The sequence below is a fragment of the Danio rerio genome, chromosome 2, assembly GCF_049306965.1.
Source record: "Danio rerio strain Tuebingen ecotype United States chromosome 2, GRCz12tu, whole genome shotgun sequence".
NCBI lineage: Eukaryota > Metazoa > Chordata > Actinopteri > Cypriniformes > Danionidae > Danio > Danio rerio.
The window spans coordinates 33,568,461-33,595,000 of NC_133177.1; the positions used below are offsets into that span (position 1 = coordinate 33,568,461).

The window sequence follows — 26,540 nt, forward strand, 5'->3', positions numbered from 1 at the left end:
AACCATTATGCTAAATAAAGTTAAAAATGACTATTAATTAAAAGTAAAAAAATGTATTGAGATAGATTGTTGGTGATTTGATGGATGTTGGCCAGATTGGGTAGAAATACATGAACAAAGGAAAATAAAGAACTGCTTAAAAAAAGATTTAAGTCCTACAATACAATATGACATTAAATTTAAGACTTTTTATTGGCCTAAAATTTATATTTTTGAGATTTAAGACATTAAAAAATTTAGACCCTGCAGAAACCCTGTTTATCAATATTTTATAGTACTTAGCATCATACAAAAAGTTTGAAAACCTCTGATCTAGATGTTCCTGGTTCCTCAAAAGTGGTACAATAAGTTATAATTTGTTGTGTCTTTTTTATATCCAATATTTAGCCAAACATGCTTTTTAAAATGGCATTTTAGTTTACAACAATTTTATTTTCTGCAATTGTTGTGCTATAGTGTGTTCGGTGTGGTTGTCAGACCCACCCTTTAATATACCAAACGCTATTAGTGAACCAAAGAAATGTTCTGAAAAAGTATGAAATTGTCTGTGCATATCTGTGCATCTTTTGCAGCCAGTAAATGCAATGCATCACACGTCATACCATCTCCACCATAACCACTAGCAGTGAAAAGACATGGAAGAGAAACAAAAGCATGAGGGGTCAACAAAAGGGATGATTAGAAATCAACTAAAAAAACAAAAACAAGTCAAATCAGCAGAAAAAGCAAGCAAACAAACAAAAAAGAGAAAGTTCTACAGTACTTTAATTCACAGGAGATGATCATCAATGGTCTCTCAGCACATCAAATTAATGTCACACGATAAAACCAAAAATATGCTTAATATCAATATAAAGAGAGTGAAAAGGTGGAACGAATTACCTCATGCCCTATTATTTCTGTAATAATACTATTGTGGAAATGTGTGATATGTTTTTGTGATCTGGCCTTTTGTAAGTGTACACAGGCAACCAAAGGAACTGCAGGTAGTGAAGTCATGTGAAGTTTGATTCATGTTGTTGGGGAGAGCAGAGTAAGATGTGTCAAACTCTTAATTAAGCAATGTTGTTTTTAATTAGACCACATATTGAAAAAAGACCAATATGAGAGTAGAGAAATGCACAAATAGTAGTGTTTCATGATCTTCACTAATATTATGATTTTTGTTTCATATGGGTGAATTTTAACTGTATAAAAGCATAACATTTCTTTGGAAAAAGATTAATTATATATACATCTGTGCAAAAGTTTGAGTTTAGTAAGATCTTTTTATTTTTTATTTTATTTTTATTTTTTTGCAAAAATGCCAACAATTAAGAGATTTAAAAGATGTTTAAAATAAACAAAATATCTCTGTTTTGAATATATGCTGTTTTTTAACTTATCAACCTCAATAAATAATAAGATATGGTTCTTGTTTCTTAAAATTCCGATTTTAAAATTCAGACACACAACCTGACAAAAGTCTTGTCATCGATCCCAGTTGTAAGAGCAAAAGATAATAACTTGACTTCTAGTTGATCATATGGAAAAGTGGCAGAAGGTAGATTTTTCAGATGATCATCTGTTGAACTGCACTCCGATCATCACAAATACTGCAGAAGACCTATTGGAACCCGCATGGACCCAAAATTCTCACAGCAAGTTTGGTGTAGGTCAAAATCATGGTGTGATGTTACATTCAGTATGGGGGGATGTGAAAGATCTGAGAGCAAAGAAGGTTAAGGTGCTCCAGGATTGGCCAGCCCAGTCAACAGACATGAACATTATTGTGCATGTCTATAGGGTAAGATAACCGAGGCATTGAAGATGAATCCAAAGAATCTTGATGAACTCTATGAGTCCTGCAAGAACGCTTTCTTTGCCATTCCAGATGACTTAAAAATAAATTAAATTAAATTAAATTATTTGAGTCATTGCAGAGATGTATGGATGCAGTCGTTCAAGCTCATAAGAGCCATACACAATATTAATTCTTTTTCCACTACGCCATGAATTTATATTCTGCACTGTACATTATTTCTATTAAGTGATAATACTTTTATCTAAGTAAAGTCAGACCTTACTGTTCTAATAAATAATTTAAAATCAAGGCATGATCATGTTTTATTTTGGTAAAATAAGTGTAATTTAGAGGCCTTTGCCTTTCATATAAGCCACTTCTGATACCATATGATCAACTAGAAGTCAAGTGAGTGTCTAGAAGTCAACTAGAAGTGTGTGTGTGTGTGTGTGTATGTGTGTGTGTGCTATATGTTATAAACTTTTATTTTTAATTGTAATAACATTTCACATTAAGTCAATTGTGAAAAATACTGACCCCAAAAGTTTAAATGACATCAAAACTGTTGGGTAAAATTTGTAAGATGCTTTTAAATGAATTATGTTGGCTTAATAAACAAACAAACAAATAAATAAATAATGTTAATAAAATAGTTTTAAGTCATTATATTAAACATTATAAACCATTATAGGCCTTGGAAAATAGCTTGTTTTTTTTCAGTTTATGCACAAATAAAGCATTTGCTGCCTGCAAAACTGGTATATGTATTACTTTTCATTTCTTTTTTCGCAAGAAAAAAAAGTGACACATCTTCCCCACATTCTCCCCAACAGACATCTTGTGCGTGTGAAGAACTATCTGATGTGTTAATCACACAGCATGTGAGTGTCTCTAAGTCCCACTAAGTGAGTGAGTTTTTTTTTTCAAGATGCTTCAAGACAGTGTGAGGACTCACCTGGGGTCCTTCTGGATGCTGTCCACAGAGGGCGACCTGACTAGCGTGGCCTCTGGGGGCAGAGCGGGTCCTGATTTGCTGTAGGGCGAGTCTGTAGAGGGGCAGAACTGCAGTGTGCGGTACGGGTTGGCGTAGTCGGCGGTGGAAGCGCCCGGGCCAGTGGCGTAACCAGCGCGAGGGAATGTCCCAGTGGCGTTTTGGCTTCCCGTGCGCTGTAAGGGTATGGAGTCAACACCAGGAGAGGAAGGGGCTATAACAGGAGAGTAGGGACAGAGCAGAAAGTTCAGGACCTGGTCACAAAACTGGTTCATTGGATCTTTGGGTGCAGCAGAAGGTGAAACATGTTTTACGATCATGAGAGAGGAGAAGGAGGACAGGAGAAGCAAAACAGAACAGACATTATGTTAAATCATCAAAAATAACTAAATGACCCATAATGATAGTTCTTCAGTAGGTGCTTTATTAGCTTGTCTGAGTGTCAATGCAAAGCAGTTTTTTCCTCTCTAGCCTGCTTTTGTTCAGATTTGAATTACTACCCAGAAAGCAGCACTGAGGGCTGTTCATCCTGACGGCAGACTTTTCCAGCTGACTGGAGCTCAGAGCCGGGCTGGAAACATTCCCTGCTTTAAAGTCAGCATGAACATTTGCTTTTTGTATTTAACCTAGACTGGTTTCTCTTTACATAGTATTACAAATAGAACAGCAACCTTATTTTATAAATTTCCATTTTTAGGACTAGGTCAGCATTTAAGTTTATTTAAATGGCAAAGGCATAGTCGAATTTCATAGAATTTCTATTATATAACTATTGTATATGATGTAAATAAGATTTTAAACAGTGCATTTCTTGAATCTTCTGTAAACAAATATTTATATGTAAATAATCATTTTAATGTAATGGAAAATATGTTGTGTCTGGCACAGAATCCAATCATCATCAATGTATTGAAAACTTGTGACGTGTAGTAACATTTTTTAAAAGGTGCACGGGTATACCCATGCATTTGACACAGAAGTATAAAGTAGCTTTAACAGAGTGAGATCACATGACTCCACATGAGTGTGTTTGTGAATGTGTGTGTGGATGTTTCCCAGAGATGGGTTGCGGCTGGAAGGGCATCCGCTGTGTAAAAATGGTCTGGATAATTTGGTGGTTCATTCCACTGTGGCGACCCCGGATTAATAAAGGGACTAAGCCGACAAGAAAATGAATGAATGAATAATTGCCCAGCCCTTCTGTTTTCCTAAAAATAGTTTCATTTCAATCCTTAAAATGTTCAACAACCAATCAGGATCATGTATTCCACAGGATCCTGTGATTCCAACATTTCTGCAAAAATACAATTGGCAATTAAATATCATATATTCTTTATATAATACAGAATATATAATTCCTGCTTATATCTGAAACGCGAAACATTACATTTAAAAAATATATATTTTTTACAATCACTTACTAGTGTCATTTCAAATCTATATGACCTTTTTTTTCTACAGCAGACTACAAAAGAAGATCATTTGAAAAATGCTGGGGCAAAAAAAAAAAAAACATTGGACCCCACTACTACTGCTTCTTTTCAAAAAATATTTTCCTTTTCAATTGAACACAATTGAACCAATTAGTTTTGTCATTTAATTAGCTTTAAAACAAAGCATATTAGTTACAACTGTATAAGCTGAAATGCACAACTATTAGTCTGTAACAAGTATAGTCAAAAATAGTCCTCTAATGTGTTTTTGTCGATCGAAAAACATTTTTGGGAGCAAAACACATGTCTAGACATGCCATAAAGCCCCATGAGTAATTTGTAATGACGTATTAAATTCACTGCTAAACAACAAAATGTGAACAAAATACATTTATTCATTCGTTTATTTTCTTTTCAACTTAGTACCTTTATTATTCCGCCCCAGCGGAATGTACCGCCAACTTTGAACAAAATACAAAATATGTACATTTGAAAAAACATAACAAAAATGCTGGGGCCCAAAATTTCATTGAACCCCACTACTATTACCTCTTTTCACAAAATATTTTCCTTTTTCAATTGACTCAATAACGTTTTTGTAATTTATTTAGCTTAAATTATTGTACAAGCAGAAATGCACAACCATTAGTCTGTAACAAGTGTAATTAAAATTAGTCATCTTACATGTGTTTTTGTAAATCTGCAGACATTTTTGGGAGAAAAACACATGTCTAGACATGCCATAAAGCACCATGAGTAATTGTAATGATGTATTACATTCACCGCTAAAAAAGTAAACTGAAGTAAACTGACCTTAGTGCATAACAAGCAAAACCTAATACAATCTCATCCAGTTATAGTGGTGTTTGGTAGCTCACTGCTATTAATTGGGCACTTGGGAAAACATTTCTATTTTGAACCAAAAGAAAGCTGAAACAACCCTTTTACTTCTTAAGCACACCTGAGCCACGATGTTCCAGATGAGAAGATTTAGTTTTTCCCTTCACCATTTTTAGAGAACGTGATGTCTGCAGTCTTACCCTGGGCTTGGTTGAAGTTCCTCAGGGGGGCTTTCTGATAGACTCTGTCCTCATAAATGGGGTCGATATGGTGCTCGGGAGACTGCAGGGGTCTGAGCTCGGAGCCCAGGTGACTGTGCTGACTGCTGTACGAACCCCTGGAACCTGTATCGTTGAGAATTTGCAAGCACCATTAACCAGAACAAAAGTGCTACAAATACACTTAAAAACAACAGTGTTGGATTCTGATGATATCAAACAAGCACGATGTGTGAAAATGACCAGTGCTTATGTGTTTTTGAAGGCGTACTGACCTGCTAGACTGCCCGGTCTCTGAAGTGTGGCGTTGGCGTACAAATCATGAGAGATCTTGTACTGGTCGGTGGTGTGCAGCATACGCTTGGTGGGTGACAGAGTGGCGTAGCTTCCTACGGCGGCACTGAGCTGGTGCAGCGGAGACGAGTTGGAGACATTGCCCGCTCCGGCCATGTGTAGTGGTGAAGAAGACGACCCTCCTCCCGCCGCCATGTTGATGGGAGAGCTCGTGCTGTAGGATTTGGCCAGCCGGCTGGGGGACTGCTTGGGCGACGACACCCGCGCCAGAGTGGCATAGCTGGGCATGTCAGAGGCTGAGCCCAGCCTCTGCAGTTTGGAGGGGGAGCCCAAAGCCTGCATGGAAAAGGGAGAGCTCACTCGCTGAGCTGGTAGAGTGGCGCAGGAATAGTTTACAGGGACTGTTGGCTGATCGTCAGGCATGTGGAATGCACTGCCATGACTCTGGGCATAGGAGTCTCGAGAATGGGCCCGGGCGGCTGTCTCTCTGGCAGCCAGCTGGGCAACACGATTAGACGTCACCTGGAGGTAAGTGACACGTAAAGAGCTAGCATTTCACTCACTCTACCAGCTTTGAGCTAAGTGATGGAGACCCACATCATATTTTTAAGGGGAATTGGGGAAGGGGGGGGGGTGAATTCGCTAAACTATTGCGTCACTTTTATTTACATTTGGTAGACACTTTTAGGTGTGGGGACACATCGTAGCTTCTGCCTTCTTGGAACGCTCAACAAATCGTCATAGATCAAAGATGCCACAACACTGTATCGTCTTCCATGCTTAAATTTCTGACTACATAAGATAACTTTTGACAGGTGAAAATGTGCTGATTTTTATTTTTAAGGTTGTTACAGTAGCTAGTGCCTTCACCTAATTACATTAGCATCTAGTGACATCACTTAAGTGGCTTAATACTGTCATACACAGTTGAAGTCAGAATTATTAAACCCCCTGAATTGTGTTTGTTTTTTCCCAATGTCTTTTTAACAGAGTTAAAACACATTTGTTTAACACATTACTTAACATAATAGTTTTATTAACTCTGATAGCTGATTTACTTTATCTTTGCCATAATGACAGTAAATAATATTTTACTTGATATTTTTCAAGACCCTTCTGTACAGCTTAATGTGACATGTAAAGGCTTAACTAATTAGGCTAACTAGGCAGGGGTGCGTTACCAAAAACATTGTTAGCCAACTAAGGTTGCAAGTAATGTTGTTACAAACATAGTTTGTTGATTTGGCATTTCCCAATCCGTTGTTCCAACAAACATTCCAACCTGCGTCGCAAGCTTGTATGCTGGCAACTACATCCTCTGGAGCTGTAATTAGAAACATTCCTGACTGTGTTCTATTCCTACATATCTTCATCATGCCCTATTAATTTAGAACATTCTAAGATTTAAACTTAGAATGATTTTTTCAAAAAAAGCATTAAAGTTATCTCCCTTAGGTGTCATTTGTTTCCAAAGTATTTTTACAGTTTCAAGAGTTCACACTTAGCTGATGATTTACAAAGCTTATTTGGCATGCTGTCCCGGGAGAGAGCCCCGAGCTCAAGGGCTCCTCGAGCCCGGGGCTTCCTCCCGTTGGCAGAGCAAGAAGGGAGCCTGAGCTCGGTGGATCTCAGAACTCCCCTGCCGCTGTAGCTAAGGGAACGTAAGGAATTAGACAAGCTTGATTGTTAAGTATGTTGAATGTCTTTGGATGGTGGGAGGAAACCGGAGAACCCGGGGAAAACCCACGCGGACACGGGAAGGACATACAAACTCCCCACAGAAACACTCACCGGTCCTATCGAACTAGGACCGGCAGTATTCTTGCTGTGTGGTTCACAGTGCTAACCACTGGACCGCCGTGCCGCCCAATTGCAGGTAAAGGAGGAGAATAGGGGAGGAGGGGGGTTTCTTCCAAACGAAGATAAAGTGAACTGAAAACTTAGACTATTTATGGTGCCTTAGGGCTCATATGATTGGAAGATTAGTGATTAGCAAATGCGAGACTGGACGTGATAAATCATAAGCACGTGATCCTCTCGAAATTAGTTTATGAATAAACTTCACTTAGTTTTAGTGATCTTCATATTTACAATTGCACTCCCTTCGTAGATGTAATTTTGAACGCAGCCGTGGCTTATGACAAAAGCTACAGGTGACCTATTATTTAAAAGCGGAAGTTACATTACGTCTCCAAAGCTTGTGAAAACTAAAATATATAACATACGTTAACGGTTTAAATGTATAGTAGGTTATTTATTAAGTATCTGTACTGTATATGGCATAGGCCTGTTGGTTAAAACATTACTGCAGTGGTTTGCATGTGTCAGGTTGTAAAAGTAGACTTTTCTAAAAAAACAATTAAATAAAAATAAACAATATCCTACTTAAGAATAAGAATAAGAAATTATGGGGTTCTTCTTTAAAAAAGTTGTTACCACCCCGTTTAGACCATCATTATGGGAGTTTTACGCCATAACTAATGTGGTTCAAGCTATGGATCTGCGACAGAAAAAACTACGGGTTTTGGGAAACACTCGTCACTTCATTGTTCTTTTCCCAAACTTTGCATTTGTACTATGATAGTTCAGCCGCAAATTATGTTTGGGAAACGCACCCCAGGGTTGGTTAAATAAGCAAGTTATTGTATATTTATATTGTTATTGTATATGTATATTGCATACTGTGATTTGTTCTGCAGACTATCGAAAAAAATATATAACTTAAATGGGCTAATAATTTTGACCTCAAAATGTTTTTTAAAAAATTAAAAACTGCTTTTATTCTAGCCGAAATAAAACAAATGAGACTTTCTTCGAAGAAAAAAAAATGATCAGACATACTGTGAAAATTTATTTGCTCTGTTAAACATCATTTGGTAAATATTTAAAACAGAAAAAAAAAATCTAAGGGGCTAATAATTCTGGCTTCAACTGTATATGTGTATAACTATGGCTGCATATGTACAATGAATTTATTGATGATTAAAATTGATGGTGTCAGAATTCAAGGAGTCAACTTCACAACTTCTTGATTATTGTAATTAGATTGTTCTGTTGTATTAGTTCTAGCAAATTGTGATACTAATTTACATCTTAATAAACAACATGCCCACAATTTATCTCAATTAGAATGATGCAATGGATTAGAAAAACATTGTCATTATTCAACTAAACAGAGATCTAATTAATAAAACATAACCACAAATAAAAGTCAATGAAACATAGAAACTAAAGTTAATGTAATTTCTTTATTTATGTCTATATTGCTTATTTGCTGCATGTTTTGTGAACAAAAAATCTTGTATGAGCTTTTGAAGATAAACATAAAAGTGCATTTCTTATTTTGTTAAATTTAATACTGTAGAAAATATTTATAAAACCATTTCATATATAAAATATTTAAATAAATTGTGAAATTACTTAGAGTAATTACTTAGAGTAAAACTGACTAGATTTAATAAAGCATGATGAACTATTGATGAAAATGGGCTAAACCAGTTTTTTCTGTCCTCAAAAGAAAAGTAAAACATTTTTGTTTCAGAATAGGACAAAAACCATAGCTTAAAAATAAGATTCATGCACATAAATGTCATAAATAGTGGACGCAGTTCTTAGTGAATTCCCCCAAAGGATCTTCTTGAAAAACAGGGCTCTGTTCATATGGTTTAAAACACAGGTGTCAAACTCAGTTCATGTAGGGATGCAGCTCTAAACAGTTTAGTTCCAACTCTAATTAAACATACCTGATCAAACTAATTAAGTCCTTCAGGCTGGTTTGAAACCTACAGGTAAGCATGTTGGAGCAAGGTTGGAACTAAACTGTATAGGGCTGCGTCCCTCCAGGACCTGAGTTTGACACCTCTGGTTCAAAGAGATAGTTCACCCAAAAATTTTATTAATTAATTTTATTTATATATAAATGTATTTGTTTATTTATTTATTATAAGTTTTGACTCTCACAGTGTTAACTTGCATTATATGTATAACCAATTCACCTAAAAATCTGTTATACTACAGAAAAAGAATTGCCTATGTTTAAATAGCAAGTCAAGTAAAGGGCAAGTCAATTAATGGTGTAAATTTTTCATTTTTGGGTGAACTATTCCTTTAAAAGTGTCAGGTTTTTCCAAAGCGATGAATCCCCACCTGATTATAGCTATGTAAGGCTCCTCCCACCTGACCACTGCGAGGCGGCTGAGAGGCCGACAGGTCGCCGAGGGCCAGGGTCTGGTTGCTATGGTAACTGACTGGATAGGGAAAGGTGCCCTCCTGATTATTGAGCTGCAGAGCACTCTGAGAGAGGATGCCTGGTCCTGTGAAGGGGAAATTAGGGAGAAAGAAACACATGATTGAAACTGATCAGCTAAGATTTGAACTCTTAGGGTGTGTTTACAATCATCAATTCCTTTACTTGTTTCGTTTGATCTGGACCCAAAAAAGTAATAGAAGTTATACATTTGGTTATGGTTTAATTAGCATTTACACTAGACGTGATATCTAACGTAACTAGACACTTTTAGAATGCCTTTTAGGGCTATTCAGATTTTCTTTTTGTAGAGATGTGCACAGCGGCAAATACTAAAAAGAATTTATAGGCTATTTATTTTCAGACATGAACCATTTCACGTGTTTTTCTGGCCGATGACATGTCCCAGATATTGATTAAAATGTTCAGATTACTTCTATATCTTAGGTGATGGTCAACCAGTTATTGTAACTCATTCAAGTCATTATTGTTTAATTAATAAAGGAAACAACTTAAGTTCAATAGCGCTTTTTAATAACACTCTTCTCTAACAAATCTATATGGTCCTTGTGCATTAAAATTTGTGTCACCACATAACATCTCACACCGTGTCATTATTTAGGTAACAAAAATAAAGCCATGGGTGACAAACTTAGGACACTGTATGATTCAGATAGGTAGGTAGGTCCACTTTTAGCAATAGTTACTTGAGGTAACAATTTCTACGACCTCATCTCTAGATCTTTCCGTAGTTTAAGAGATTTTTGCACGGCTCTTAACACAGCATTTCAGTAAGGATGAGGTCTGGATTTTGACTGGACTGTGGTTTTCGTCTTTTTTTCAGCAGTTCTGTTGTAGATTTGGTAGTTTACTAGGGATCATTGTCTTGTTGCATGAACCAATTTTGGCTAAGCTATCAGAAAGGCATTGCACCTGTTCCAGAGTAATTACTGAAATCAGACAGTGAAATTCAGTAACTTTCAAGACCTTTTTAAATACTCTTTCCATACATGTTAAGACCTCACTTAAGACCACCACTTTAGGTTTGTAACATTGGTGACTTTTTAACGTGCAGTATATTTACTAAATACTGATTGTAAGAAACTAATCCTAAACTAAAACATTATTCATATAAAGAATAAAAATGCTGATTGGTGTCTGTGGAACTCCAGGATTTTAACGATTTCATAAACTACACAGTAGGGTTGGGTCGATAGACGATGTCATTGTCCATCGCCGATGGCCGACAGACATCATGATGCTGAGCCGGTTTCGCAATCAATCGCCCCGCCCCTGTCGCAGCAGCAACCCGGTCGCAAAAATACACACTTAGGCCACGTTTAATATTTCTTAGTTTTAAAATTGCATTTTAGAACTAAAACAATCCACATCCACACTGGCATTTCATTTAGCATTTCTGGATGGCGTCGGCTCTCCATCCACAAATATACTGCTAAAAACTCACACCACATGACCACACACACACACACACACAAGCATGTGCTACAGTATACTGTACCTGCACATGTCTGAGCTCCAGGCAGTCAGCGGGTGCTTTGAGCGCAAAACCCCAGAGAGCAGTGCAAGTCGAACATTTTATCAAGAATGTACCATTGGACCACGTCTCACTGTAGTTTTAATCGTGATATTTAATTAATCTTGTCTATCTAACAGGTAATTTGTCAGGTATTAGGTAATGTGTCACAGCCTCAGTCGATGCTTCAATCTTTTGCTTTCATGCTTGTACTTAGTAATTTTAGTGAAAACCTCAGATACTGTAGGTTGGTTCCTGTCGGTTGTGCACCTTTTTTACCAACCAAGTTTGTCAACGCCATTATAATGACACACATCACTCTGCGTTATTTTTGCCAGAGTCCCGTGAAAAAAAGTCATTGGCGGGTGGTAATTTATGTGTAACTTATCTTTATTTATTTAGAATTTGGTTATGGGTAAAACAAAGATCACGTGGGTCAGGTAGTTGAAAAGTAGGTTACAAATAATTAATTTGTTATGAATAAATTAATTATTCATAAATTATTTATTCACCGCCGCTTACGACAACATTGCCATCGTCCATCGCAATGTTTCACATTATACATCATATGATGCCAAATTGGTCGACATCTCCCCCCAATCTCCCCCCTACACAGCCCCCCAATTTTGAGAAAATATTTAGGCAAAATTTAGCATACAACTTTACCTTATAGAATCAAAAATGAAACAAAATTTAAGACTGTTTAATACTTTTTAAGGGCCAAAAATGTATTTTAATACTTTTTAAAACCCCATGGGTACCCTGTGTTCAAATAACCATCAAAACAGTGATAATAAGACACACATCGTCACTTTGGAATTATAAGGTTCTATCTGCGTTCTAAATGATTTTGACATAATGAGCTTTAGTTTTTGCATTACATAACAAAAAACAGTATGTGTGTAACATTTGTTTTTTAAATAAAAAGTCTTAAAATGTAAACAACTAATAATGTAAATAAGTTGTCATTTAAAAAGAATATGTCAATAACTAAATTTTGACAAAAATGTCAGATAGAATCTTATAACTCTAAGGTGAAGACACACAAAGCATGCATTTATAAGATACTTTATGAACAGAGCTTGACATTAACATGCGCTAAGATTTCAGCGGTGACTGGTTAGATGGGTCAAACGGACACTCCCACTAGCCATTTTGGCTGGTTGAAAATACTTTTGAAATTGTAGTTTTCTTAAAAGCATGATTGCAAAATAAGGATGGCCCAATATTCATGCAAATGTGATCTTAGAAACAAGAAGCAGCATTACTGACAAAAATAACTGTGTTCGTCTGAGCAAAAAAAAAAAGAAGGTGAATACCAAATGAAAGGATGATCACTTGCGCGAACAGGTGATGTGATGCGCGTGACTGTTTAAAAGCGTGCTCAATCCCCTTTACTTTGGCAAAGCAATCATGACAAGAGGAATCGCAACTGGTGCGATCGGTTTTCTTTAAAATAGACTGAACAAAAAGCAATGATCGTGCACCCACATTCCTGTTGCTTTCAAGAGCTCAAGATTTTTTTAAAAAATATATCGTTTGTAAGCAGCAGCGGTCACTGCTTTCGCTTGAATTATTCTCTGAACAGATTATTAAAAAGGTTAATATTTACTGTGTGCTTGATTATGCTTTCATTATCACACGCAGTATGCTTTTTTTACCTGCTTTCTTTTGCTTACAGTTATTTTTGTTAATATAGTTTAATTATCATCCTTTACAAAAACATTGCTTTAATAGCAGATTAACCCTCCATTCATTTGTAACTAGTGATCTGGGACCTTTAACCAAGACAGATTACTGTGCATATTTTAGATACATGACAGTAGTTCTTATTTAAATGTCGTTTTTTTTTTAAGTGTGAAAGTGTGTGCAAAATTTGTGGCTCAGAAATAATACTTTATTTATTTTTGGTGTTGTCAGAGATAAATTTGGCAAATCCTTAATTTTGAGCCCTGAAAAGTCATGTGAAATAAAAACTAATTGCATTGCAACAACCAGTGCTTAATTTGTGAATCGTGAGATCCGGGAACAGATCGAGGTAGAGGACCCGGCATGTTTTCCGAGGATGGAGAGGTGTCGCGGATAAATGTGGTGTGGGGTTTTTGGATTAGGTGGTATTGGGGGCGTTGGATGGCGGAGGGGTGTCGTGGTACAAAGAGAAGAGGGTTGGGGAGTCGCGAAAAAAAAATCTAAGTGACCACCGGACAGGGGACGAGGACGGTTGAGGAGAAGGATTGATAAAATGAGGTGTCTGATCAGATTTTAGAGGTGCCGGATCTGGATCTGGATCCAAATCCGGCACAAATTAAGCCCTTGCGACAACACATTTGCTCATGCACATTGAGCAAGCTCATACACAACACACACAAAAAAAACAACACACACACTGGACATAACACAAGTAATTTTAGCATGTCACAGTCAAATGTATGTATATAAAACATATTTTCCCAACAGCTAAATTGTGGCCAGTGAAAATGGCGAGTGGCTAGTAAATTTGGAAATCTACTAGCCACAGTGGCTGGTGATCGAAACAGTTAATGTCAAGCCCCGTTTTCAAACATCCAAATCTATGCTATAAGCTGGGCTAAATGCCTCCACTGTATGTGAATACATGCAATGGTATTTTTGTCAGTTAAGAAGTCAAAGCAATCAAAAGAATTCCTCAACACATAAATAAAGATCTACTTCAAGAAAGATGATGCCATTCTGAGCAGTAATGAGCAATATTGTGACTATGAACAAAAAAAAGCACTATGATTTGCTCGAGCACATCTTGCCCTGTTTTTGGCTTGTTTAGATATGTGATATATTTAGATATGGGCTGTGTTCATATTTCAGTTGAACCGCACTAATGGTGGAACATACCAAATTTGTTTCAAACAAACCAAACATGCAAATTGCGAACACACCCTTGGTCTTGTCATACGTTTAACTATGCTACTGTAACTTCCTTCAACGTGATTGCTGATTATTGTGTTCTGCCAACTGTAATCTAGTGCCATGATGATTGTGATGATAATGTCAAAGCAGCATAAATACAACATTACATTTCCACAGAATTTGAAGCCTAAAAATCTAAGCTTACATCAAACTTTATTTCCTTTGCCTCCTTTCAAGCTCAAGTGTTTCCTTGAGGAGATTTAAATCTCATTAGCCTTTCTTCTCTGTCCATATAATTCCCCTCACCTCATTTTACCTTTGCAAAATTGGTTAATTACTTCACCATTTCATCTCATATTCTTTCATTGTCTTCCAGCCTCCATTCACAGCACTTCTCTCTGTTTTACTTTTCTTTATTCTGCTCATTATTTCAAGCCTCACAGTGAGTAGATGGACAGAGTAGGCATGCATAATTAATCACTGCTGGAAGACACTCAGTGAGCACACATTTAGGAAAACGGGGTCAGCGTGAGCAGAAATGGCAGTCCCTTCTCTTTGCTCAGCCCTCCTGTGATATCGGCTTGACACTGTACCATATAGCAGTGATTTCCTCTCCTTCTGTGTCTTACAATCTGTCCCTAACAACCACATAAATAAGACACGAGTACTTCTAGAAAGTGCTCCCTTTCACTTGTTATCAGAATTGCCATGTTACATTATCAAAGCAGACACATTTGATTGACTTTAAAACTATAATAAATAAATATTACACACTGTTGGCTAAATCAAATGAAGCAGAACCAGTGAACTTATCTATAGTTTGTTCAGCAGATTCTTTTAACAGGATGAAATTCAGATTGTGTTAAATAGTATGAATGCTTCAAAGAAGACCTTCCTGGAAGGAGTATTTCAAGCTAATTTAAAAATTCACAGAACAACTGTGCATATATATATATATATATATATATATATATATATATATATATATATATATATATATATATATATATATATATATATATATGTTTGACTTTCATTGCAGTTTTTGACCATATTTAATTAAAAGTCTGCTTGCATTGCATAGTGAACATTCATATAGTCATATAAATTTTTATTTAAACGTTTTGAAAGAATATAAATGGTGCTATCAGCAAGGATGCACTGAAAACAGTAAATACATTTTAGGAGTTTAGATGCAAAAACCTCTAAAAGCCATTTGATATTTTCTTCTTAAATTAGCATTTTTTCCCTAACTTTTGTCTGTTGGCTTAGTAATTTTACATTTATAGTGATGGATAATTTTTTTTCATTGCCTTTAAAGTGAAATATCTAAACATAAACATAGAAGGCTGAAAAATATTCTGGTTTTTGGAGAACATTTCAGGCGACATTTACAGGTTTTTGCAACTAAACTCTTCATTTACAAAATCAAATACCGTTCTTTCTATTTATCAAATAAAAAATTCCCTAAACAAATGATCATGTTTTCCAGAAAACAAAATAGGTTTTCAACAACTGTTTTCAACATTAATGAGCAGAAATGTTTCTTGAGCACCAAATCATCATATCAGAAAGATTTACAGTAAAAGATTAGAAATATTATTTGACATATTGAAAGAGAAAATGTCTTTTAAATTTCTTAATTTACTTAAAATTTAAATAAGATTTAAATAAATGCAGATTTGCGGAACACCAGAAGCTTAAAAAACCTTACCAAACCCAAACATATTAATAAAAATGTGCACTTGAAAAAGCACAAATGTTTTAATTCAGTTCATTTAAAGTCCACATGAACCGGAAGCTGCAACATTTTTTTTTTGGATTGTGACACAGTTCCTAGAGAAATGGAATATTAAATAGACATTTTATGAAAAATAACCTGCTTTCTCACTATTTCTATTTGTTGTCAAAACTGACAATTGGAGGGACGTAATACAGTATGTTAACCACACCCAATACCTAAGACCAGATTTGGGTGTAACACGTTCCACAGTAATGTGTTACTGAATTCTAATTACATTCTTGAGGAATGCAGTAATGTAACAAATTAAATTTTACATTTGTGTAGTTTGATTACATTTACTAAAGTCAATTTAAATGTGTTAATTATGTTACAAATATGGATTAAAAAATGCTTCTTTTAAATCACATTTTCTGCTGCAGTGTCAGTTATTAAGCATGCACTTTTAAATTGCTAAAGAACGCGAGCTGAAATGGTTGCTGACGAGAGGGCTTGCTTCTTCAAGTGGAAATACAAACATTACTTTGGTTTCATTGAGCGTAAAAACAAAAATACTGCTGTAAAATTCAGTCTATGTCCAGTCTCTAAAGATCTTTCAATGGCTTTCAACTCAACCAGCAACTTGTTCAAGCACTTGAATAGAAAGCATTCTAAATACACGTTACTTAGGAAGACACCCGCGCACAAAAACACAGCAGCCCAACTCAACCTAAAAAGGCTAAGTTGGATTTTTCTGCAGGAACAGGAGTTAAGGTATTTTCTGAATGTGAAGAGAAGCATAGCTGCTTATGGGGTCGTTCACGTATCGTGTCTTTTGCATGCATGCATACTGAGAGCGCATATTGCACGCGCTTGCATTTTCCAAGTGCACTCAGTTGAAAACCACGAGTCACGTGCCAAGAACTGACCAATCAGCTTTATACTTTGGAATATACACATTTCAGTAGACTTATTACTTCAGACAAACAAAGAACTTCCAAATACTGCAGTGATTTTGCATACTATGGATGTCAGTGGTTACAGGTATCTAGTTTTCTTCTAAATGTCTTCTTTTAAATTCTTAGGCTAAATGTCTAACCATGAGAGGTTTTTAAGTTTTGGGTGAACTCTTTAAATATTTTAAATATGTCAAGCGTCAAGCTGCTGTGATCAACGCTTTGTGATGTTTTTCACGGAATATAAAATTACTGAAAGAGCTGCAGTATTTTATAGGTATATTTTTAAGTTTAAAAAGTAACTTCAAAGTAAAGTAATTAGTATTCTGATTACTATTCAACAAAGTAATTAGTTATGTGATCAGATTACAATGTTCTAGTAGTAGTCAGTAATTTGTAATCGATTACTTTTTTTAAAGCAACTTATCCAACACTGCCTAAAACATAGGTAATTTAAAAAAAAAAAAAACAGAAAGTGCATTTTCAGATTTCAATGAAAGAATACATAATCATATGGTTAGTTTTGATTTCAATCCTAATTTTTAAATGCTATTTAAGTGATCAAGTATGAAAATAACTGTTAGTTGCCGCTCTTTTTTTAAAGTCATAACATAAGTTTTACAGGATTAACAAAGCAAAATCTAAATTTATGTTCCCCCATACCATGCTAAAGTATTTCCTGTGGTTTGTACTCTGGTGTGGAAATCACTGCCATATAGCACTACACATCATCTGTATGCACAGAGACAGGTTTAAATGCCGTTTAATCTCTGACAGCCTGCAAAGTCGATCATGATGGTGTGTGGTTTGCGTCGTGTTCACCAAAGCTTACTGCCGCACTGTCAGACATGTTTTTTACTCCTCTGTGGACTTTTGACAGCACCAAAAAAAATGTTGCATCTCTTAAAAGATGTGCCAGTTTAAAAAGGCCTGATGGAGAAATAATGTCTGTTTACAAATATCTAAATGCCACAACAAGCTGATATACGAAACACCTTATATCTTTTATATACCAGTACTTTGAAAAAATCAGGCCAAGAAAAAGATGAAGAAAAAAGCTTGTGGTTTATGAAAAGACTTCCCATAAACTGACACACTTACAAACAAACACACACACTATGTGATAGAGTGACTTCAAAACAATTGAAGATGATAACTGGGTCATTTCAGATGAGTAATTTCAGATGACCCAGTAATATCAGAAAGTGGCCCGCCCGACTGATATAAGTTTACTACTATAACCACTTTAGCCACTATCAGATTCAAAAAGAGGTGCATTTACTGGAAGTTTCATAAATCCATAATCAGACTTCTGGTTCTTCTCCAGTCTCAAGCCAAGCGTCTCAGACATTTTAAGATGCCATTTGCTGCCACAGAGATGGCTGTGCAGCAGCCGGTCCATGTCCAGGTGGCTGGTCACTTATCTGTTTGGGGAGTGGGCTTTTTATCTCCTCACTCTATGACCTGCATTTTAGATCAGGGCCGATATGAATATTTCAGCTGAATTCTATTTATAACTCACAAACAGAGAGGGTTGAACCACTACAGCTAATAAATACAAAATCGACTTTATGTGTCTTGGATGGTTCATTATAAACCATTAAGGGTCTGTGTATACATATATGGTGATTTATTTAGCAGTTTGCTCAATTTTTCATGTGGTTAAAGGGATAGTTTAATTAAAATTGACAAGTTATTCACTGTTTACTCACTTTCAAGTGATTCCAAACCTTTATAAGTTTCCTTTAATTATTATTATTATTAGTAATATTATTATTATTAATATTATTAAGTTAGATATTTAGAAAAAATGTTAGAAACCTGTAACCGTTGATTTTCACAGTAGGAAAAAAAAATACTATAAAATTAGGGCTGTGCGATAAATCCAAACCGAATCGCACTTTGAAATGTTACGATTAGTTAATTGCAAGACGCTGCAATATGAAACATATATACATTATTTTATCCTGCCCGCCCAGAGCAAATGTGTGACTGCTGCCTACATGTGTGACAGACTTACTAGCTAGTTGAGTGAGCACACATTTGTTCTGCTCAATCAGAATTGCGCAATCGAACTACATCCACAATAAAAAAAAAGACAACAAACAGGAAAGCGCTTGTAAGAGGGATTATGACGTTATTAATAGACGAATTAATGTAAAAGAAAAACAGCATTTGTAATATGGGAATATTTTGGTTTTAAAGTTACAGACACCAAACATTCATTCATTCAATTATTTTTATTTTTTTCGGCTTAGTCCTTTAAGTCCCCTTGGGGTCGCCACAGAGGAATGAACCGCCCAGACACCAAACAAAAAGAGGTAATTTATAGGAGCTGTTACAGAATGGTTGCCACGGCTTACTAAATTATCGAGCTAAAGCTTGACTTTAAAATTAAATCGTAAATCAAGTCGTAATCACAATATCTGTCAAAAAAAAAAAAAAAAAACGTAATTTGTTTATTTTTCCTAAATCGCACAGCACTACTATGGAAGTGAATGGTTACACGTTTCCAACTTGACTTCCAAAATGACTTATTTTGTTATCAATACATAAGGAAACTCAAACAGGTTTGTGCTCACGTTGAGTAAATGATGAAAGACTTTTCATTTTTGGATTAATTATCACTTTAAGTTTTGGAATATAGTTACTAGGGCTGCACAATATATCTTTTAGCATCGATAGCTCAATGTGTGCATTCGCAATAGTCACATCGCAGGATGTGCAATGTGAAATTGTGATTATAGATGATCAGCAATGAAGAATGCACAGTGTTATTTTACATTACTTTTGATTATTTAATGATATAGGGGTGGGATAAAATATCGAAATGCTGATTAATTGTGATAAATCTGTCCCTGCGTTACATTATCGATTTGGCCAAGTATCGGTATTAATTTAAAGGAATAAAAGATCTGAATTAATTTATCAGCCTTGCTCTGCTACTGTTTACCGCAGTACATGAGGTGGCACTTCTTGTAATGGTGGATCAAAAACTTTGTGATGCATTTTTCCCCTAAAAATATTGAGATAATATCATGTTGAATTTCTGCACCTGATTATCTGACTACTTTATTCATTAATTTACTTTTCGGCTTAGTCCCTTTATCTTCCCTTTCAGCCACAACTTAACCCAAGAATTGTTGCCATAGCTTACAAATTATCAAGCTGAAACTTGACTACAACATTAAATCGTAAATCAGATCCCAATTGCAATATCTGTCAAAAAATTTTTAAAAATTCCTATTAGATATTTTCCCATTCACACTTTTACACACATACACTACGGCCAATTTAGTTTATTCAATTCACCTATACCACATGTCTTTGGACTGTGGGGGACACCAAAAACCTGGAGGAAACCCACGCGAACATGAGTAGAACATGAACAATTCACACAGAAATGCCAACTGGCCCAGTCGGAACTCAACCCAGCGACCTTCTTGCTGTGAGGCGACAGTGCTAACCACTGAGCCACCATGCCACACCTAATAAAGTTAATGTCAAGCAAAAAGATGTTCAAAAATAGTAGCATGGCCTGGAATACCCTATTTATTTATTAGAACTGTTATTTATATAATCTTATGCAAACATTAAAAAAATCTATGAATTACCCGTTGTATGATTGTATATTCTAATAAAACTGCAAGTAGCTCACAATTTGCACAAATCTTTTCTTTGACTTACACATTTTAACTGAATAGTGGGACCTTGATGTGCAGCAAGTGACTTTGACTGACCTTTTTAGTAGTCTGAAATTAACCTCCGTGAGGTTGGCATCCCATAAAAACAAAAAATCCCCAAAACTATGCCATACGCTACGCTTGTGTAACAAAAACGAACGTTTGTGCTGGTTTGGGGTCTAAGATATTAAGCATTATTTTTTGAGCATGTGAAGCATCCCAAATGAAAATTCTATCAGCACAAACAAATTAAAATATTTTAGCATATCAATAAAAACAATATTTATATTTTTTTCAGGGTTGGTCAAGTCAATTACACAGTAAGCACTTTTTTTCTGTTACTTTAAACATTTATTTTTTAGAGTGTACTCAGGCTGATAATGTCATTAGAAATAAAATTTGATGTGTCCACATGAGCCACGTTTTAGATTATGTGGTAACATTTTTAACACTACAGCCCCTTTAAACATTTAAAAATGTATGAACTGTTTCATGTATTCATCAGTTCAAGGTAAATCTAATATTCTCTGCAGGGTGAATATGCTTTTCGATGTACATTATTATTTGATACTTTCTTGAAACTAAGAAATAACCTCTGGTATGAGTATAGGGAGGTTCACTGATAAATTTCACAAAGCTAGAGAATATACCAAGCTAATGTAGATACACTCAACACCTTCAAACCCACATGAGCTGTTACACATGCATTTCTAACTAAGCACACTTAGGGAACGTAGATTACAGTCCTCAGCTTTCAATCAATTCACCTTAATTTCACAACTCTGCGGGATCAGAATATTTAGGAGTCATTAACACTGTTCAGCCTCTGTATTTTCTTAATTGTGTTAAAGTGTTAAAGCGTTTAAAAATGCTCCTTACTTTCACCTGCAGTGAATTCCTGTGAATCCAGAATCCCAGACTCTTGAAGAGATCGGATGCAGGAATCTACAAGCTCCAGGCCTGTGGTGAGCTCCTCCTCTATATCCTTCTGTCCGTCTGTGGACAGAGACACAAAAGGAAACTTCATCTAGCAGGCTTTTCATGCAACTAATGGCAAGCAATAAAGCAGCTCCCTACAATAATTAGCATAAAAAAGCAGTCTTACAAATATTTTCTCTGTGATGATGGAGAAGAAGCATTTTTGGTTCCCCAAAGAACTTTTCGGTAAACAGTCCTTAAAGAAGACCTATTATGGCCCTTTTAAATGATGTAACATAAGTCTCTGATGTCCCTAGAATGTGTATGTGAAGATTAAGCTCATAAAAAATGTTTTATAACTCTTTGAAACTGCCCCTTTTTAGGCTTGGATCCAAACTGTGTTGTTTTGATGACCGCCCTATTTTAAAAAGAGGGCGGAGCTAGTTCATTAGTATCATTTTGCAGCAGATTCAAAAAGGCTGCTTCTCACTCAGGGCTGTCTATGCTAATGGACCCTTTACACCAGACTGTTACGACGAGATTAACGGTCATCATAATCTTAAATCCTTGAAAGTTTTTGACAGTTTTTTTTTTTTTAAGTATGAACATTTATATGCATTTATGAATGTATTATATCATCTTTGCATCAAATTAAAAACACGAATTACCACTTGTGCAAAGTATTTCTGATGCAGCGTCTATGGGGAAGGTCAGTACATTTAACATCATCATCAGTCTCACACTATTTTTTTTCTTTTACTGAAAGGCTTGGGAGCACTATCTTGGTATTTTTCTTTATTACTTCAGCAAATAGAATTGTAAAAAATTATTTGTTGTACTCTCTGATTCACTGCGCTCAAGGTTCACCCAACTAAGGCGCCTTCCAATACTAACCCAGAAATGTGAAAAGGGTCTATAAGGGAGAGATAGTCACTAATGGGCGGGGCTTTCCTCCTCTGATGACATGTACAACGAGAGATTGTCAATTAAAGTGTTTCCACCGACTGTTTTCATGAAGTGTGATCATAAAAAAAATATTGATTAGAGAAACTGGCTGTATTTAAAAAATGTTGTCACAAAAAACATGCTTAAACTCCTTATAAAAGTGATTTTTGCATAATAGGTCCCCTTTAAAGAGATACAAGAGTAGTTCGCCCAACAATGACCTCACCATTTACTCACACTCAAATAATTTTAAACTTTGATGAATTTCTTTATACCATTGAACATAAAGCAAGACCTTCTAACATGGAAAGCCTTTGGTGCTAATAGTAAGAACAAATAATACTAAGGAATTCCTTTAATTCACAGAATGGATTTAAAAATGTGGAATTATTTAACCTCAGTTTATTTGTTTTTTAAAAGTGAAGTGTTCCATTAGAGGTTTGTCATAAAATAAACAATGCCATTTATATATATATACATACACAATATACAATATATATATATATATATATATATATATATATATATATATATATATATATATATATATATATATATATATAATGTTTTACACTTATAAATCTACAGTTTCTAATTCAAATCATGTTTCTATAACAAACAAAACCTGTACAATCGGCAATGTTCTTTTAAGACCAGATCAATAATCATAACAGCACATTTGAGACATTTATTCATTCAATTTCCTTTGGCTTAGTCCCTTTATTCATTAGAGGACGCCACATTGAACTGAAACGCCAACTTATCCAGCATATGTTTTATGCAGCGGATGCCCTTCCAGCTGCAATCCAGTACTAGGGAACAGCCATAAACACTCATTCACACACATACACTATGGACAATATAGTTTATTCAATTCACCTGTACCACATGTCTTTGGACTGTGGGGGAAACCGGAGTACCCGGAGGAAACCCACGCCAACACGGGGAGAACATGCAAACTCCACACAGAAATGCCAACTGATCAAGCAGTTCTCAAACCAGCAGGCTTCTTGCTGTGAGGCGACAGTTCTAAACACTGAGCCACCTTGTCAACCACATATGAGACATTTCTAGTTAATATAAATGTCCCCACAAGGAAAAAAAAAAAAAAACTACTGGTTTTTCTTGTATAACCTAGATACTGTACACACACACACACACATGCATGCACGCATACACGCACACACACACAAACACACACACACACATATATTTAATGTTATCCTTCTCACAACATTAGGTACTGTAGCTGCTTATGCTAAACAAAACTAAAACTAGTTACAACAGACTCCATAAACATGCACAAAAACCACCAAGAACCGGCATCCATACATTATTTGTGAAATATATACAATGTGATATCCACCAATGCATCTTTTCAAAAAAAAAAAATTCTGATAAATATACTTTTTTCTCTTTTTCCAAACTAGCAATGCATGAAAATGAGATGCTTAATCTGGTTTTGTTTTGATGCTTCATCAAGAGCCCAGTATTTTAAAGAGTGTGGCGTGACCGCAAGCTCATGAATCATTCATGCACCGCACTGCTGCTGCTCTTCAATCTCCTCTGTGTTTTATGTTCTGGAAGGCAGAGGTTGTCATCTTTAGCTAACGTTTTGCTGTAGCACAATCAATAAAGTCAAAAGTCAACATGTTTCTCTCTGACATGCACGGTTAACCACGTGGGCTGCTAGATGATGACAACTGTCAAAACGCATTTCAGAAGGTGTCTTCATACAACATTCACTTTCTTGTAAGGTTTCAGATCACAGATTTTTAAAAGATAGGCTGAGGTGCAAGCAAAATCTTCAATTAAGCAAGAAAACAGTTCAGTTACCTTGGTTGTTCCAGCGAAACTTCTCATCTGCAGAACTGTAAGAGTAAAGACAGAGTAGATTTAAATGCATCGTCATCAATGTAAAGTTTAAAGACAAAAATAAACATTTTGCAGCCTGTTCTCATGAGGAAACATACGTATTTTACATTTGTCAGTTTCGTTCATAATTACTTCAAATTCATACAAATTAGCCACTAAATCAAAAAGCTACGAATTGCTGTGAGATCGTGTTGACATTTTGCCATTGTTTGCTCATTCTCCACTTGTTCTAAATCTGCTCGAGTTTCTTTCTTCTCTTGAACACAAAGGAAGATATTTTGAAGAATGAATTGAGTTAATGTTTTGTTGTTTACAAAAAAGAAATTCCTAAAAGTTTTGAACCACTTGTGAGTAAAAGTTTTCATTTTTAGCTGAAGTATCCCTTTAAAGAATCACAATTTGAACTTTTTTTGAATAGTTTTTGAACAGTTTTTCATTTTTCATGCTACAATCCTACACCTACTACCTGCTAAATTATTTGCTGTGGTCACAAGTACCTGGGCACCTATATACATGCTTGCTGAATACTTTTTAAACGCTTGGCATTAATAGGGTGCTGGTCTTCTGTAAAAGCTTCCGATTTTATGGTAAAACAGACACAAGAGCATCAGAGAGGTGAGGCATGACGGGGGCTAGCTCACGATTCATCCCAAATTTGTTCAATGGCTAAGATTCAGTGAACCATTTCTTCATGGACATTGATTTGCTTACAGAAGCATGTCACATGGAAAGAGAAAAGGGCCCTATTTTACTTCAAATGTTTGACTAGGAAGATTAAACGACTGTATGTTTTTTTAATGGAAAAGTTTGCTTTGAATGGTAAACACATTTGAACTACCACTGGTCGATGGTGATGATGTCATAGACAGAGCCTCTGGTTCATATCCTTTGTTCAGTACGAATATATACACTAAAAAGCTGTTTTATATTAGGGCTGCATGATTTAGAGAAAAAAAATTAATTGCGATTTGTCTGATCAAAACTGGGATTTGCGATTTTAAAATGTGATTTACTATTATTTCTTAAAAGAGCTTCAGGTTTGATGTGGTGGTTTTAACAGCACCAAAGACCAAACATAGTCACAAAGTACACTGCACGATCCTGCTGTTTTTTATTTGAAAACATTTTTTCAATAAAGTTGTCAGTTCTTATGACAAATTAAGAAAAAAACTACAGTATTTTAAATTCAGTTAAATAAAAAAAAGACTAAATTACATATATGTTATACAAGTTCATATTTACATTTTACATAAAATATATGTAATACATGCAACATATATTTCAAAATACTGCAAAAATAGATTGGTTGAAAAAACAAATACATAAAAGCGGCCATTTTGCAGTTTCTCAAAGTATTTATAGCGTATATGACATATCAAATATGAATTTTTTATGTAAGTCATTTGCATGTATTGCCGTATATTATATTTCTATGCAAGTTCTAAATTCTATATATATATATATATATATATATATATATATATATATATATATATATATATATATATATATATATATATATATATATATATATATATATATATATATATATATTAGCCCCCCTTTGATTTTTTTTTTTATATATTTCAAATTATATTTAACAGAGCAAGGAAATTTTCACAGTATGTCTGATAATGTTTTTTCTTCTGGAGAAAGTCTTATTTGTTTTATTTCAAATAGAATGAAAGCATTTTAAAAAAAATTTATAAACATTTGAAGGACAAAATTATTAGCCCCTTTAAGCTAACTTTTTTTCGATAGTCTACAGAATAATCCATCATAATACAATAACTTGCCTAATTACCCTAACCTGCATAATTATTTAATTAACCTAGTTAAACCTTAAATGTCACTTTCAGCTGTATAGAAGTGTCTTGAAAAATATCTAGTCAAATATTATTTACTGTCATCGTGACAAAGAGAAAATAAATCAGTTATTAGAAATTAGTTTTGAAAATGTTTTGAAATGTGTTGAAAAAATTGGGGAGAAAATTAACAGGGGGGCTAATAATTTTAACTTCAACTGTATTTATATTATTAAATGCCACCAGTCTAGAGACATTTCCCAGTATTTCCCTGTCTCCTGTGGATGGACAACATCAACCGTCTTTGCTCTACTCAGTATTACAGGCTGATGGATGCCTAAGCGCTGTATCACAGAAATTACAAATATTTTAAAATAAACTGCAAAGATGCAATCTAAACAGCTACATTCTTGCTT

The 26,540-nt window shown here is 35.2% G+C and overlaps 1 protein-coding gene across 37 annotated transcripts in view; it reads right to left on the minus strand.

Moving 5' to 3' along the window:
• The window catches only part of ctnnd2b (catenin (cadherin-associated protein), delta 2b), a 139,670-nt gene that overhangs the window by 54,183 nt on the left and 58,947 nt on the right, over positions 1-26,540 (minus strand). For 8 of the 37 annotated variants that reach the window (XM_073917874.1, XM_073917868.1, XM_073917859.1 and 5 more), the window contains 6 exons: positions 24,281-24,315; positions 21,461-21,577; positions 9,706-9,872; positions 5,541-5,895; positions 5,248-5,391; positions 2,739-2,988 (listed from right to left, as the gene is read on the minus strand). In XM_073917874.1, coding sequence (XP_073773975.1) covers positions 2,739-2,988; positions 5,248-5,391; positions 5,541-5,895; positions 9,706-9,872; positions 21,461-21,577; positions 24,281-24,315 — 1,068 coding nt within the window. Of the gene's footprint in view, positions 1-2,738; positions 3,055-5,247; positions 5,392-5,540; positions 6,082-9,705; positions 9,873-21,460; positions 21,578-24,280; positions 24,316-26,540 lie in introns of all 37 variants that reach the window. The other 29 variants (XM_073917793.1, XM_073917783.1, XM_073917752.1 and 26 more) reach the window with 7 other exon arrangements.